The 18,173-nt window shown below is 31.2% G+C and overlaps 1 protein-coding gene across 1 annotated transcript; it reads right to left on the bottom strand.

The window, feature by feature from the left end:
* Positions 1 to 5,926: 5,926 nt before the first annotated feature.
* LOC143083563 (uncharacterized) lies at positions 5,927 to 17,053 on the bottom strand. The gene is made up of 9 exons (XM_076259824.1): positions 16,741 to 17,053; positions 15,740 to 15,918; positions 14,634 to 14,768; positions 13,849 to 13,965; positions 11,651 to 13,204; positions 9,977 to 10,101; positions 9,194 to 9,254; positions 7,558 to 7,745; positions 5,927 to 7,065 (listed from the first exon to the last, which is right to left on the bottom strand). Exons 1-9 carry the CDS (start codon positions 16,905 to 16,907, stop codon positions 6,988 to 6,990), a joined length of 2,604 nt encoding a protein of 867 aa, XP_076115939.1. The 5' UTR covers positions 16,908 to 17,053; the 3' UTR covers positions 5,927 to 6,987.
* Between the last annotated feature and the right edge of the window lie 1,120 nt (positions 17,054 to 18,173).

The following is an 18,173-nucleotide window of genomic DNA, read 5'->3' as shown; positions in this document are numbered from 1 at the left end:
GCATGAACTTTGAAAGCAAATAGACTGAATGCGTTCACATGATTAGTATCATCTGGTTTGAATGCAACACCCACAATGTAAAAACAATCATTCAAAGCTCAAAATTTGCGAAATAATAAATCAGATGACGTTTCAGGTATCGAAACTATAAAAAAGCGAAACCATGAAGCAAGTGATTTGAAATACACTTATGTCGTATCAGTCAACCCAAAAAGTGATGGTGACTGTAAAACTTGGTTAGTATTGATTTCATTTGTTTTCTGCATATCTCTGTTGATGCAGTTTTTAAAAAAATATATATATTTGTACTTAAGTAATGAATGCTTCTGTTTTACAATTTATTGGGATATAAAAGTGTTAAACGTGCACACATTTTCAGAATTAAGCGCTTCCAGGTTTCATACAAAATGTGCTTCGGTCAACACTTTTACATCCGAATAAAATTACACACAGGGAGATATAAAGATTTGTTCACCCAAGAATATTCATATTTAAATAGGGATAGAGAGAAATATGATTTTACGAGAATGATCAAATTTTAATATCTCCCGAGGCCAAGGGAAATTAATGTTTTATTCCACTGCCTATGATTGTTTACTTTTTGAACATCAAATATTAGTTGCATGCGTTCTTTTTCTTATCCGCTTATTTTAATTACTAAACACGACATACATTGATAAACAGTACGGATAAAAAGTTAATCATTAGTGTTTTTGTTTTCACGTCTGACATAAATTTGAACATGATAATGATATTTGCTATGTCTATTTAGAAATTAGAAATTCAAGACGTTATGTACATTAACCGCGCGTAACGTCGCATTATTTAGTCCCGACATTTCAGAGGGGAATATGATACTAAAAGAGGAATATGATACTGAAAGAGGAATATGAAGATTTGTTCAATGACACGTGGATAGTCGCAACCATCAGATATTGATAAAACTATTAATATGTACAAACAGCGGAATATGATGTTTTGTAATACTTAGTCATTGCACAAAGTCCATAAAATATTCTATTTGTAGATACCTTTCTAATTTTATCTGATTAGCATCAAGTTCTTTCAACTTAATAACAATTGAAATTATGATGACTTGTTGGTTGTTAGCTTCATTTTTTCTGTAGATGTTCTTACTTTGGGCCTTTATAGCTTGCTGTTTTGGTGCGAGATGATGTGTTGAATGTCTTACTTTGGCCAATAATGGTTTACATTAATAACTTGTCTTAGATTGGGAATTGCCTCTATGACACTCATACAACATTTTATTATTTAGTAAGTGATGTACATATACATATAAAAACGCCTTTGTCTCTCATTTGACTTGTTCGGTTAATCTTGAGCGTTTGTCATGTTTGTTTTGTGGATTTATATGGATTTCATCTTTTTGAATTGCCTTTGAGATCGGTATATAAGAGAGGGACGAAAGATACCAAAGGGACAGTCAATATATATGTATTATACTTTTACCAGGATCTATGAGAAACGAAAAGATTTTTATTTCGAAATTATTAATTTTTCTTAGTAGCAAATTCCGACTTCACCTGCATATGTGATATATATTTTGGTATTAAAGCTTGCAGCTTTGTATAACGTTACCAGAGTATGAACAGAAAGTTGATGAACTAGAGGTACACGTATGTCAAAGAATGTCTTGTCTTTTGTTCTGAAAAAGTTCATCGAAGATACCTAAACCTTGTTGATAAATATTCCTTATCAATTTCATAAATGATATTTGATGGTCTTGAAGTCTAGATTCTAGGTACCGACGTTGTTTATCATCTTAATAATGGATCATAGTATTCTTTCATTGGTTGTAACTTATAACTTTTACTGGTTAGTCTATATTTAGTTCATATCTATTTTACGTGGCTCGGTTTTTTGGAAATGTGCTTTGTCTCTATCGATTAAGATTATGATACAATGCGGAGTGCTGTTCCCCGTTAAATGACAATTGTACCTATTATATCTGTTTGATTTGATCTCACATCGTTGTCAATTTATGGATATGTTTTTGGCCTGTCATACAAGTGTTTGGCTAATTATAAAACTATGTTGTTCCGAATCAGGAATTTTTCAGTTGTTATCAATTCGTTTGATGTGTTTGGGCTTTTGATTTTTCCATTTGCTTAGAGGGTTTTCATTTAGAATTTTCCTCCGAGTTTGTTTTTATTTGTTACATTAATTAAGGTCTTTCCTTTTTCTATAAGGAAAGACCTTACTGTATTTCTTCTGATTATTATTATTATTAGGTCTTTCCACTTTTCCGTGGAAAGACCTATTGGATTTCTTCTGATTATTATTTTTTTTTTTTCTTCCGCCTAATTTTTTTCCTTCGCTGTTTTTTTGTTTCGCAAGATGTCGCTTACATTTTTGGAATATGATATCGAACAGTTTATACGCTTTTGAAACCAACTCGTTTTAACCGAATACTTTCCCAAATAAGAGTTATCTCCCCGAACACTGTTTTTCTTGTTATCTCTAAGGCTTCGCAACCATATAAGAAACCGACAAATTTATTTTTCCAAATTGCTCGTTATATCCTCAGGATGTTCTGTTTTATTTTGACCGAAGCCGTATATAGATTCCATATGACAGTTATCCCCCCTTTTATGTTTGATATAAGAATTTGCATTTCTAACTGGTAAACCATAAGTGATATAGACCTAGGGTCTTTTGATTTGAGGTCCTTGGTCCAAAAAAATGAAAATTAGGTCAAGGTCAAAGGTCAAGGTCATATTCTAAATTTTGATTTTTGCTTATTTTCACTCATTTTCATCAACCTTATAAGATATCGACAAATTATTTTTACTAAATTGTTAGTTGCGACATGTCGTAACATAATAATTTTCGTTGAAAGGGTACGTAGACAATAAATGGGAGTTTTAGCCCCTATCACATCTAAAACTATGCGTAAAGTGATATAACTTATTAACCATACATATTAGAGACCTAGGGTCTTTTGATTTGAGATCCTTGGTCCAAAAAATTGAAAATTAGGTCAAGGTCAAAGGTCAAGGTCATATTCTAAATTTTTGATTTTGGCTTATTTTCACTAATTTTCATTTACCTTATAAGATATCAACAAATTATTTTTACTAAATTGTTAGTTGTGACATGTCATTACTTAATAATTTTGGTTGAAAGGGTGCGTAGTCAATAAACAGGAGTTTTAGCCCCTATCATATCTAAAATTATGCGTAAAGTGATATAACTTATTTACCATTCATATTAGAGACCTAGGGTCTTTTGATTTGAGATCCTTGGTCCAAAAAATTGAAAATTAGGTCAAGGTCAAAGGTCAAGGTCAAATTCTAAATTTTGATTTTGGCTTATTTTCACCTTTTTTCATTAACCTTATAAGATATCGACAATTTTTTTTTATTAAATTGTTAGTTGCGACATGTCGTAACTTATAAATTTTGGTTGCAAGGGTGCGTAAACAATAAAAGGGAGTTTTCGCCCCTCTTATATTAAGAATTATGCGTAAAGTGATTTTACTCATGAACCATACATATTAAGGAACTAGTGTCTTTTTATTTGAAATGTTTAGTCTTTGACCTTGAAATTGAGGTCAAGGTCATAGGTTAATTGGACGTTCTAGATTTTGACCTTTGCTTAAAATTCATATTTATACATCATTAAGCCATAGGAACTGACATTTTCAACTGAATTTTAATATTTTCATATCTAAATAGATCCTTATTGGTTGAAAGACCTTCAATTGTTCTTTGAACAATTGGTTTTTAATTATTATTTTTTTTCTTCCGCCTAATTTTCTTTCCTTCGCAGTTTTTTTGTTTCGCAAGATGTCGCTTAGATATATGGTATATGATATCGAACAATTAATACGCTTTTGAAACTGACAGCTCGTAACCAAAATCTTATCCATGTAAGAGTTATCTCCCCGAACACTGTTTTTCTTGTTATCGCTTAATCTTCACAACCGTATAAGAAACCGACAAATTTATTTTACCAAATTGCTCGTTATATCCTCAGGATGATTTGATTCATTTTGACAGAAGCTATCCGGAGACTCCATATGAGAGTTATTTCCCCTTTTATATTTGATATAGTGATATGCATTTTTAACTGGAAAACCATAAGTGGTAGAGGCCTAGGGTCTTTTGATTTGATGTCCTTGGTCCAAAAAAATTAAAATGAGGTCAAGGTCAAAGGTCAAGGTCATGATTTATATTTTGATTTTGGCTTGTTATCTCATATTTTCAGTAATCATACAAGATATCCACAAAATATTTTCACACAATTGTTAGTTACGACATGTCGTAACACATAAATTTTAGTCGAAAGGGTACGTAGACATTTGACGCGAGTTTTCCCCATTTTTATATCTAATATCATACGTATGGTAATATAACTCATTAACAATATAAAGTAGAGGACTAGAGTCTTTTGATTTGAGGTCCTTGGTTTATAACCTTGAAATTGAGCTCAAGGTCATATGCTAATTAAACGTTCTAGATTTTGACTTTTGCTTTTACCTCATATGTACACATGATAAAGCCATGGGACTTTTTGCATTAAGTTGTAAGCAATGTGACCTTAAAAACACAACCGGAAGTGACCTTTTGTAAACCGGAAGTAGCTATTTTTTGTACTAAATCAAAGTAAAAGTATATAGAACCATATATTTTTGGAATCAGCGTCAAGTAAACTATCAAACAATACCGGAAGTAAACTTTTTAAACCGGAAGTAAAAGATTATCTCCCTTTTCGATATATTTTTTTTATAGAAACCATATATTTTTTGAATAAGCGTTCAATAAGCTGTCATTTGGCGCTAAAATTGACATTTTAAACCATATTTTAATATTTTAATATAAAAAAGGTCTTTACTGGTGGAAAGACCATCAATGGTTCTCTGAACAATTGGTTTTTAATTATTATTACTATTCTTTTTGTTCCGCCAAACTTTGACAAAATAAACCTCCGTAACCGTAAACCATGTCGCTTTCATGTTCACACTTTGTATCGGTGTCATGAATACCTATCCGGAACTCACCCTGTGAGTCGAAATATTTTGTCGGTTCGGAGTAATCCCTCCGAAACCCAAAAACCTTGTTATCGTTCCAACACCGTAACCGTAATAGGTAGAAAAAAAAACGAAGGGTGAAATTTGTTCAGGACCAGACCCCGGTTCTTCGATACATTTGGATCGAAAAGATTCAACGACTCATTGGTAGGGTTATGCCCCTATGAAAATTAACCGGTGTCGGTTGGCCACCAAAACTCAGAAACCGTAAGTCGTAGACACCTAGGATCTTCATCAATCATCATCAATTCATGTATCTTTGAAAAATACCTCAAGGTCAAATTTGTATGTTGACCTTGACCTTTGACCTAACACCTTGTTATGGGATAATCTCAGAAACAATTATACTTACAGAAGTTTTAAATAGTGGTAAATGTTTGGGTCATTATGGCGCAACTTTGTTACATTTTGACCAAAGAGATTTGACCTTTCTATAAGGGGCATAACCCCTGTTTTAGGTTTCTGAAAAGACAAAATCAGCTTTACTATATAACCAAAGGTCCTAGACTCTTGGGGTCTTCAGTAATCGCATTGGGGACTAATGACCTTGACAAAGGTCAAAAGGTCAAAGGTCAAGGTCATGTCCCAGATAGCGAATTTAGTGTGTTTAACCTTATATAAAGGATTTTTAGTGTGTTTTCGAGCTTTTTAAGGTTGACCTTGACCTTTTCAATACATTCTACGTCTGTTGGAACATGTATTTTACATTACAAAAGGAAAGACCTCTCAATTGTTCAAGAACAATTGACAGTTTAATTTGTTCTTAATGTTCGAAGACATTATACAAACATATCAAGGATGTAGTCAGCATTTGATGTAATCAAAGAATTCATATCTCAAGGAAATTCTACAATTTTACACACTCATATTATACTGTCTTTAATGTTTACAAAACAACATAAACATACAACAAATTCATGATATTATACAGATCATTTTTAAGAACCTTTTAGAGAAAAAAACAACAGAGATAGCATCAAAAACAAACTACATATTCATTATTATATACTACATACTTTTTTTTTCATTTTTTTTATAAAGTTAAATGAATACAATAGTGATTTGAGGTAACAATATTTAATAATATTATGTACAAATTTTCGTTATTATTTAATATCGGTACATTTTTTATCATGATATCCTTGATACAGGATTGCTACTCACAAGGCAATAATCAATTTGGGAGTTCCAAATGGTGATTTTGAAATCATCCCTTAGTTATTTTTACGGACGCCATCATAAGTTGATTGACCGTTTTAGAATAACCGTTTCACAGATGACAGCGGATACGATACAATAATTAAGATCCCGTCCCCTTTTCCTGAATGTGACCTACAATTGTTACCGGTTTGTACTAAGATGAACAACAGAACGGGTGACACATGTAAAAGAAGATCTGCTCACCTTTCGGAACACCTGAGATCACCACAAGGGGGGATTAATTTGCTTATTCATTAGTTTTATATGTTGTGTGTTGTGTCCTCTTATTTGTCTGTGTGTCTTTGGTTTTATTTTTTAGCCATGGTGTTGTCGTTTTATCTTCAAGTTTTGAGTTAGCATATTTGTCTGGTTTCTTTTGCCCCTCTGTTGTATTGAAAATATTTTTCAACACATTTACAGTTTTTTTTTCTCTCTTTTTTTTTTTACTGAAATCACACGGAAAGAACATAAATAACTAATGCAATGGAAAATTTCAATTTTCTGTGTGAATTTACAAGATACATTTTGTACAAGATACACAATGACTTTTTAATCTATTTTCAAGGCAAGATAAATAAAAACAAACGAACAGCACGTGAACATGTTAAAAATAATTTCAAGCTTCTTCTTGGTATCACAAATAGAGCATTCAATTAAACTATATATATATATATATATATATATATTCATTATTAACATACGATGTCTATCTTAACGAATTTCATGCTGAGTAATTAATATCTAATGTCGTCTTCATCGTTGTTTTGTCTCTTCGTTTGAATACTCGGAATTCGTTTACATACTGTGCTAAACTGAAAGTAAAATTTAATAAGCATGATGATAACGGTGAGGATCTTGATTTTACGATGCTTAGGTGGAATATTATTAATTAGCGAAGCACATAATTATCTGTCCGGTGGTCCCTCACATTTTGATTGTTGAATGACAATTAAGGGTCAAATTGAACAAATTCGTTGATATTTGTACACAATTGCGTGGTCCATAAAAGTAGAGTCCACATTTGACGTTTTTGTTTTAGTTATTGATTTGGATAGATTTTTATTTCCTAGAGAAGCTAGTTGTATCACTTTAACACAATGTCATGGCCCATAAGATATACATACATTCTTATTTAACAGTTTCTTTGTTTAACTGTTCGAGGAATGTTTTTAAATATTTGAATAACTAATTAAAAGAGCAAATTGATAAATATTTTTTTTTTCAGATGTTTATGTGCTTTACTCCATCAACTATACATCCAAACTTTATGTATTATATAAAAAAAAGTGCAGCTATTATATTACCTTTTCCCCAGTTATGCTATTGTTGTCTATGGTATTAGTGAGTTTGTTTATCATATACTCCACGTCATCTTCTTTGATTTTATTCTCATGTAGTAATTCTTTGACCATTTTTTCAATGTTATCCACCATACCATCATCGTGTGTATCGTAAACACCTTTATTTTTGCCTTGTGCATTGCACCAAGAAACTGTAATTATGCCAGTAAGAAATACATTTCAAACAGACAAGTTCAAACATATATTAATTTCGTGACTATTGGGAACAAAATTTTGTGACTATGATGATAATGGTGAGGATTTTAATGAACGCATTTATCCCATCGAACTTAAGATAAAGGGTACTACAGATACAGTTAAGTCGGCCTTATATTTTGACTTACATCTAGATATTGACAATCAGGGTCGGTTGAAAACAAAACTTTACGACAAAAGGGATGATTTCAGTTTTCCAATTGTGAATTTTCCATTTCTAAATAGCAACATTCCAGCGGCACCTGCATACGGGTTATATATATATCTCAATTGATACGATATTCCCGTGCTTGCATTTCCTATTATGATTTTCTTGATAAAGGGTTGCTGCTCACACGAACGAAATTAAACCAAGAGTTCTAAATGGTGAAGTTGAAATCGTCCCTTCGTAAATTTTACGGACGTCATCACGAGTTGGTTGACCGTTATGGAATAACCGTTTAACAAAGGATATTGTATATCTCCCTTACGTCGTAACTACTATCTCCTTCCCGTTCATGAATGTGACCTACCGAATTAGACTATTTTCCGGATTTATTATCACAAAAGCAACACGACAAGTGCCACATGTGGAGCAGGAGCTACTTACCCTTCCGAAGCACCTTAGATTACCCCTAGTTTTTGGTGGGGTTCGAGTTGCTTATTCTTTAGTTTTCAATGTTGTGTCATGTGTACTATTGTTTGTCTGTTAGTCTTCTTTCATTTTTAGCCAGGCGTTGTCAGTTTATTTTCGATTTACGAGTTTGACTGTCTCTTTGGTATCTTTCGTCCCTCTTTTAGCGATCGTTTCTTCAGATTTACGATAATGTATCTCTGTAGCTCTATAAAAATAGTAAACATAACTAGAATTTCATTCGATATAGATGGATGAAGCAGGTCATTTGTCGTAAGTTTAAGATGCACCGTAATCACTTTGTTAATTATACACTTGATTATACTGACACTGTTTTTTAAACTAGTATCATTTGTTTAATATATTAACAGAGAATATTCATTTTGTGTTATTGCCCTGCAAAACATGAAAACTTAATAAAAAGTATATTAGACTGATTTCATTACAGTTTGCATGACCATCAGGAGTTTGAACAAAATTTGTTTAACAAATGATTATTAATAATATTTTATTTTAGTATGCAAGGAAATATTTCTCAAAATCCGTATGTGTTTTGCCGATGTATCGTGGACAAATAACTCATTTATAACAGTCACTGAATTATGTTTAACACAGCTTGACTTTGGTTACATATAAAAAAAAAGATGTGGTATAATTGCCAATGAGACAACTGTCCACAAGAGACTAAAATGACACAGACATTAACAACTATAGTCACCGTACGGCCTGCATGCATTTTATATTTCGCCAACTATTAGTTAAACATTTTACCATTTGACCTTTTCGAGGTCGTAGACCCAGCTTGGTATGCCCTCTTTTGCTGCAAACGCATCTGGAAAAAAGAAACACAATATGTGAGTCCAGGTGTGTTTGATGGGGATATATACATACAATTTATGTCGTTGAAGTTTGTTATCAAAATAAAATGCCTACAACATAGGGACACGTTGATGACAGTGGATCATATTTTATGTTTCCTTTTTTTTTGATAATTTGTTGACATGCATTTTTTTCTTAAGTTCTTAAGTTGGTTAATGATTTGAAACTGTTTTTCTATATTCATGAAAGCTCTAGGTTTCCGTATGTTTACCACAATATTAGGAGGTACATACTCGTTATGTCTGCCCTTTTGTATAAAATCAGAAACAAGTACATAGAAATGTCCCATTATCTTTGTGATAAGTCCCCAACTAATTAAATGAATATATCATAGATACCAGGACTTAAACTGTGTACACTAGATGGATGTTGCTTCTTCAAAATTTCCGTCAGTAATGCTTGAATCATGAACATTTAAAGGTCTAAATAAGTGACGAAGTTGAAAGGCATGTATAACACACAGTTTATAAAGGGTTTGTAAAATACGGCAAATGTTTTCTTTTCCTGGTCTTGGCAGTTTTTAGCATTGCGATGACTCAAAGTTTTGTAAACAGTTAATTCATAATTATGATCATATCAAAGACAATTCATGTCAACACAGAAGCGCTATCTATTTAAAAAGGGATGAAGATAGCAAAGTGACAATAAACAACAACAAAAATGTAAGATACATACGTTTCCTCTAATAGATGCAAATGTATACAGAAATGGATTTAAAGCAGAATTGATTGGCAAGATAAATACAGCAGTCCAGGCATAAACCTCGGCTGGAATGGAATGTCCTCGTAGTGCCATTAATCCTGCAATTGTAGCAAAAGATATTTTAGTATTATTTAAATTGGTGTGACCTATATTTCATGGTCGATTGAATCTCTTTAAATGACAATCTACTTCTAAGCAGTGTCACATTCCTGTATTAAGAAATACGATGCTTGCATATATCATGTATATAATTCAATGAAACCTCTTAGATTAGTTTTACAATTTGCAAACACTCAAAACTGCGGGAACGTGCTTTGTCAAGTTTTTGTTTTCCTGTTCTTCTTTAGTAATACATGTGTATTTTAGCTTTTTTTTACCCATTGTTTTTTGGGTGGTTCGTGTTGTTTATTCTTTAGTTTTCTATGTTGTGTCATGTGTGCTGTTTTTTGTTCGTCTTTTGCATTTTTAGCCATGGTGTTGTCAGTTTGTTTTAGATTTATGAGTTTGACTGTCCATTTGGTATCTTTCGTCCCTCTTTTAAACCGAAATTACACTTTTTATTATAAAAGTGTTGTTTTTTTTGTCAAAGCACGATGATAACCTTTCATTTATTCCAGAACTATTCTAAAATGAAATACTAAAACATTGTTATCTATTTTTGTTCTGTTTTTGTAACAATCTGTACATTTTGAGAAAAATGATGTGTTTGCTAGTTTATCACAGTTGCTATACTAATTGTATGAATCTCAACAGCAGAAATAAATCATTGAATACATAGTCCTCTGCCGCGATTTGAATCTACTAAAAGGGAATGATTGACCTTATAATGTTTTGTTTTATGTATACATCTTAAATCTTATTCTATAGTTATGGGAGGAAAGATAACCGTATTTAAATTTCAGTATTCATTATATCCTCAAATTCATTTCAAGATAATTAATCTTAAATATAATATGTATATATCTCAAGTAATTTTGCGAATAATGGTGATTGTTATATTGCGTCAATTGCTTTTGAAATTAAGACGTATCTATATAGAGCTAAAACATATGTTACTGACATCATTCTTTCCAATAAAACAAAAATAACTCACAAAAACATCTCAAAACAAAGAAAGAGTTTTTTAATCGATGACGTCTTCCTCAAATTCTTTAGACAGACTTTTCTGAAGACTATTGACATGATTAAATATTTTTTTAGTACATCCAATTCCCTTATTTTTTTTACCTGATCTTCTGATGAATTCAAGGTTACATCGTCTAATCAGTCAATAGTTTTGAGGTAGGTGAATATATTTATATTTGCCTTGGCATATATTTTTCCACCGACGCATTGCGATTGACCACTTGCGATGGAAAGGGTATGGCATATTCAATAGGATATGCTCAAGAATATATGAAAAGCTTGATTTATTATTAAATTTAGAGTGTCCGAAGATATCGTTTTTTTGCTTTATGTTCGTTTATTTCAGCTCGTGTTTGTCTGCTTATTTATATAATTATATCGGTTTGGTTTAAGGGCCCCATAAGTTATTTACTTAGTGCAAATCAAATGCAGCTGTTAAGTACTTCCGATTGTTTTTATATTTATTTGATAAAGAAAAGCAATATTAAAACAACTTTACAAAAAATATTTATTATTTCTTACCCATTACGCCAACTGGAAACCAACATAAAAAGTCGCTGAATACAACAAGAAAAAGCTTTCTTGCAATGGTTAAGTCCTGGTTTTTCTTGGTTGATCTAATATGAATTGGATTTGTAACCTCTTTATATATCACTAACTGGGTAACAGCAATTATAACGAATAAGATAAAATTGAACACAATAAAAATTCCAAATGAATATTCCCATCCATTTGGTTTATCTCTGGTAAGCGGTAGTGCAAGGCAAACTGCAGACCGTGAATAGAAATTTCCGTCGAAATACGATCCAGGAAGTAATGGAATAACGGCTAGGATGAAGGAGGTCACAAAAACAACAAAAGATATACGTATGGCTGATTTCTTTCCAAACCTTATTTCCCCAAATGGATATTTGATCGCGATAAATCGATCGATAGTTATTAGAAAGAGAAATACTACCGAACTTTCACTAGACACTGTAGATAGAATTCCAGCTATTCTACAAGCGACTCCATACCGCCATGACAGGTCATTCCACACGTAGTTTCCACGAAACATGACATCAGCTGAAGCTATTGTCAACATATATATACCCATCAAACAATCAGAAGTTCCCAGACTAGTAATGAAAATGCCGTAACTCTTTGACAACGATTTTCGGTCGTAAAAAATGCGGTAAGCAAGAACAATCAGGTTTCCAAATAAACCACACACACCGATAATCCATAAGCAGGTTCTAAGTATGTCATTGCGCATCATATCGGAGCACGAGGAGAACTCATCTCTCTCTGGTACACAATCTGCCTCCCTTACAGAATCCGGTCTCAGGCAACAAAATACGAAAGCATCTGAGTATAGTTCCTTCAGATTAGTAAGACCTTCAAATATATTCTTCTGAAATATATTAATTTTATTTCGTCGTATGTCTAAAATTTCTAAGTTTTTTAAACTTGCAAAACTTCGATCTTCCACCATTTTTATTTTATTGTCAGTGAGATTTAGTAATTTTAATTTTGTTAAACCAATAAAAGTGTTTTCTGTCAATAGATAAATATTATTTTCTCGAAGCGATATCATCGGCAAACTATGCAATCCAGAAAACGATTTCGGATAAATGTTTTCAAGGAAATGATTTCCTAGTAGAAGAAGACTTTTTAAATGAGTTAATCCTCTAAAAATATTTTTTGGAATAGCGGTCAACTGGTTAAAAGATATGTCCAATAAAAAAAGGTTATGAGATTCGCCAAATTCCAATCTTTCAAGATTATGAAGCTCTGTCCTAGATACATTCAATTCTGCCAAAAGCACATTTTCTTTCAGTTTTAAACTAGACGATGATAAATTTGACAGACTCAGGTCAATTTTTCGAATTTCAGAGAGAAATGAAATTTCAGAGATATTTTCAAATATACATTTTCTTGATAAACCGTGGCATTTACAAGTTCCTGTGCATGCGGTATGACAGAGTAGTTCGTCATCAAATTGTGGGCACTCAGCAAATCCATTACAACGTTTGTCTGGATTTAAACACAAATTACTACTATGACATCTAAAAAGACCACTACAAAGAGGTTTGCCTGTGGAATCACAAAGTAAATAAATTAAAAATGTACAACGCTTTGACAAATATATAGTAGTTTACAAAAGTAATAAAACGATACACATGTTTGAATTCCAATTTATCATAAAATATAATTAATATATGCTTAGCAAATGCACATGATTGAAAGAATCTGACTAAATCAGAAGGTGAGAAAATACAATCCTATTGAACACATGAGTCAATTTTATTTTTGCGAAAAGTGATGGCAAAAGACTGCATTTAATTTCGAAGATGAGAATTAGGTTTTCAAATATCTGCAAAAGCATTAAAAAAGTAAAGTAGACCTGGTTTAAGTTTTTTCATATTAAGATGAAATAGCAAAAAAATCAACAACATATATTCGGGTTTTTACATCAAATCAATGGTTTTGATAAATAAAAAAAAAACAAAACTTTGCAATCTTTTACTTTGGTACAGTGTATTCCATTTCAGTATGTTTGGACAATGCATTGCATTGAATCATTTCTTGTGTTTCTCTAATTGCTGTTTACGCATTGATTCAAAGAAAATGGAAAATTATGTTTAAATGTTTTGCAACTATATAGTTTCTTTTTTTTAAGTTTCAATATAGAAAATCAATTTAAGTCAATATATATTTGCTTTACAGTCTTTACTTACTGCAGTTAAATTCATCTTCGCCTAGTGGGCAATCATGAATTCCATTACATAACAGTTTCGGTGGAATGCAGTAACTATTTTTACACTTAAAGTATCCTGGAGGACAAAGGAACTGTTCTGAAAAATAAATATTGTTTCTTTTTATATAAAGACAAACCCAATATTTGACTATAATAATTCTCCCTGGAAAGGAATTTCACTATTAATCTTCTTATTTGAGACCGAATAACGTAAAACAAGCCAACTATAGGTTAGCATTCGACATTCAACGATTATCAACACCCATACAACATACTACGATTTTGTTTTTGACATTATTTTAGTGAGTAATAAATCATACACTACTTAACATGTCTTTCAGGTGGTAATCGTTAATGTACCTTTTATATATTTATAAAAAAACAGTTCATTCTTCTGTCATCATTTATTTGGAATGAGAATGAAATGCACATGATTGGTATAAAAATACCTTTCAAATATATAAATGATATACTATAAAACGTTCCGTGGTTGTATATATTAACAGAGAGCGAAACTGAAACATTTAACAGGCTAACATATAAATACTGACGGACGTAAGGTATCAACACCAATTAGACATTAACATCTATTGATACTGTGGAAGTTTCAGATTAAGTTTTGATACAATTTAGTAATTGTTTAAATCAACCTTTACAAAAAATACTGAAGCAATTGCTACCTGACGTTTATTAGCCATGCACGCGAAAAGTGTTTTAATTGGGCTTTACATAACAAAACAGAAGATGTTGAATCAGATATTTTACCACAGTTAGATAGATGTGACAGGTCTCTACAGCCAATCAGTTCTCCTTTGTCGTCATAATCTAATAGACAAAGTACATGTGATGATACACTCTGTCCCCTTCTGCATAAATAAACAGTTGATACTATTGAAATATCTGAAATGAATTGAACATTGTGTAACTTTTGTAAACGATACTATTGAAAAACGAAGGATTTTGGGTATCAATGCATGACCCAAAGTTAGTACATGCACAAAACAAACACAACAGGCAAAAAGCAAATTCAGTTTATTACGTATCTTAAGCGTTTATCAAACACTATATTACCCTTTGTGCGTATTCTGTATGTTAATTCAATCATACATATTAGTTATTAAAGGTACTAGGATTATAAATTAAATACGCCAGTCATAATATACATAAAACATAATTGTGAACGAAATTATTTTGTAAAACAATGTACGTTTGATCTGAAGTTATTGAAATAATGATCAATCCCGAAAAGAAATATTCATGTCAAGGACAATAATAACTAGCAATAAATGGTAACAATATCACAGTCGATAGATCAACAAACCCATTGTTTTGATTTTTTTTTTGTTTGGTTTCTTTGTTAATTATACTATAGGCAGAGTGTTGTGACTATCTTGTCATGATGGTAAAAACGAATATCGATTTGTCCTTTAATAATAATATGAGTATGTCCACGTTGTCAATAATCCAGCATTTCGTAACGTTGAACCATACAGATTACGGTAACTTCAGTCATTCGTAGTAATGGCTCCTATAGTATTAAATTCAATACAAATGTTCATGGATGCTATTCAATAATTCAAAATGAATACGAACGAATTAAACCCTAATTTTTGCATTATCAAGTGTTGACTTTAAATTTCAGCTAAATTTATTTACATTGTTGACCATCTGGTTGTGCCATCATTAAATCGTATGTTGTTTTTATTGTCGCGCGGTTGCGCTGTCATTAACGTATATCATAGTATATCTTTAGATTTATATTGAGCATATTCATTGGCAATTTGATATTTGAACTCAAATTGCCAATGAATATGCTGATGACAAACATACTGCTGTTAATGTTGAAAATATATCATTTAGATTTCAAATACCTTCTTCACATTTTAATGGTCCTAGATGAATTTTAACGAAAGTATCGACGCCTGCTGTCCATATTGTACGTATCCGTTTAACTGGAAGATCTTTGTTATTTGTTAGAACACCAATGTCTGATCGTATTTCATTATCATCTGCTGAGTACCAATCATATGGTTCAGTACCACAGTTACATCTTTAAAAATAAACAAATTGCATTTTCGTTTTATTAAATGATGCAACATACATTCTTATTAAGATAGCAGTATATATATATATATATATCTATTGAGCACAAAAAGTGTTGAAGCAAAAAAAGTACATGCTTATAAAAATTACTTTTGATAACAAAATAAATGTTAAGTGAATAGTCAGGAACGATATTCTCACACTTTCGACACTATTTTTGGATTTCTTTCGGTTTTCGAATGGGTTTCATATATTTTTGTCCAGTCGTTAGTTTTGTTGTCCTTCTGGTATTGTCTCTCTCTATTTTATACACAGTTTCAAATGATAGATAGATGTGAAAATTGAATAATTGGAAAAGCATTCTATGTGACTAAACATTTGTTAAATTGAGATTTTACCAAAAAAAGTATTAAACAGTTTTATATCTAACTTTTACAAATGTTCATTTCCTCCTAATTGTACCTTCTTTTATCGATTTTGACATCTATAAATTTAACAAAAGCCACGAATAACCCTGTAAAACATTGCTGATTACCCATCCAAAGTAACTGATATCGTGGCAATTTATGACCGGGTTTGTTATAGTCTTTGGGTATTGTTCATATACAAAAAGTGACAGAGGGGTCTCCTTACTTGGAAAATGGTTTATCAGCACAAAACAAAACAGAAAACCAAACATTACAAATCATTTGTAAAAGGCTTCATATTATCGGTTTATGTATATGCAATGCTATTGTTATAATTATTGTGGTTTGTTGTCTTTTCATCGTTTTCTCCATGGATATTTTTCTATTTACTTTCTTAATATTATATCAAAAATATAATTTACTTGTTGATATCCGAATTACAATTGTCGACGAAAGGGCATCCACAGTTCCCTTGATGTTGTTTATTATGTATCTCTCTTCCATCTAGCGATGATCTATAGATCCTGTTTTGTGAGAAATGACAATTAACTTCTATGGCCTGTTGACATTTTTCCATTTGCTTTAACATAACAATATGTGCATCACTGGCAAAATATTTGGGTCTTATATCGAATCCGTCCGTAATTGCAGTTATAATTTCCTCGTTATCATGATGGACAACAGTCGTAACATGAATTTGATCTTTTGACTCTTGAAATATGCATTCTACCAAGGCACTCTCTGAAATGAATAACGAGTAAGTGTAATAGTTATTTTTATGATAAGAATTTGTTTATACTTTGATGCATATAATTATAAACTATAATTATGTGCATAAGTAAGTAATGTATGTGTATATGTAAGTAAGAATTGTATGTGTGTATGAGAGACAGAGAAAGTGAAAGTGAATGCAAGTTGTTCTAATTTCTTTTTTTTTCTATTTACCTCTTTACATTGGTATTTCCTGATATTTATTTATCTATTCATCAATTTTTACCATTTCCAGTTTTTATATGTCTTAATTACTTTCAGTGTGTTCTAAAGTTTATCTTAGTTATCTAACTTTATTTTATTTTAATTTCTTTTATTTTTCTTGGGAGGGTAGAGGAGTTAAAATTTAATAAAATCATTTAAACATTTATTGCATTAAAAAAGGGAGGGAAGAGAGAAGAAAGAGATACAAGAAATGAAATTACTCTTGATTTATAATCTTTGTTTGATTCCTTAAAATCAAAAACTAAATAATATCTCATTTATGAAAAATTGATTATTTTTTGTTTGTTTTATTAGACATTTATGTTGAACCATCTTTATAATTGTTAGCATTTAACTTACATGTATATATACCCGTATATTATATAATATGTATTTAATGAATATTACTAACAACCACTAACTCCTGTATATATAAATATCATTACTAATGTTAACATGGCCGGGATAAGGTACAGGTAATCGTTGTTTTAAACTAACAAATGTAAAGATTTCAATGAAATATATATAAATCTTTAAAAAAAAAGAAGAAAAAAAATATTTTATATAATACATGTAATAGCAGATACATTGTAGGCATATTATAGAACGGACTGTATTTGTAGCAACAGTGATACAAATGTATGTTATTATGTTTATTCAAGTTAATACTATATCGGTAAGTAATACTGGTATCTAGTGTTGTATGTTTTATTTTTCACCAACACATTGAATTTGACCTATTGATGGAATAAATTGTAAGCTTGATTACCCCTCATGTGACGTCATTATATGCAAGTAGTAGATATATAACTTTGGCTTAATTAGACTTCGATTAAAACCCCGATCTAACAAATTTAAAACTGGAAATGAAAATAATATC

Source organism: Mytilus galloprovincialis, chromosome 1, assembly GCF_965363235.1.
Source record: "Mytilus galloprovincialis chromosome 1, xbMytGall1.hap1.1, whole genome shotgun sequence".
NCBI lineage: Eukaryota > Metazoa > Mollusca > Bivalvia > Mytilida > Mytilidae > Mytilus > Mytilus galloprovincialis.
This window is presented reverse-complemented; position numbering and strand designations above follow the sequence as displayed.

Bases quoted from the DNA above. Each gene is read 5' to 3' on its own strand.
- LOC143083563 (XM_076259824.1), bottom strand. From the start codon at position 16,907: ATGTTAAAGCAAATGGAAAAATGTCAACAGGCCATAGAAGTTAATTGT. The intron at 15,919-16,740 runs GTAAATTATATT...TTATTTTTAAAG, and splicing joins TGTAATTCGGATATCAACAA to ATGTAACTGTGGTACTGAAC. The intron at 9,255-9,976 runs GTATGTATCTTA...TCTTTTTTCCAG, and splicing joins TTGCATCTATTAGAGGAAAC to ATGCGTTTGCAGCAAAAGAG.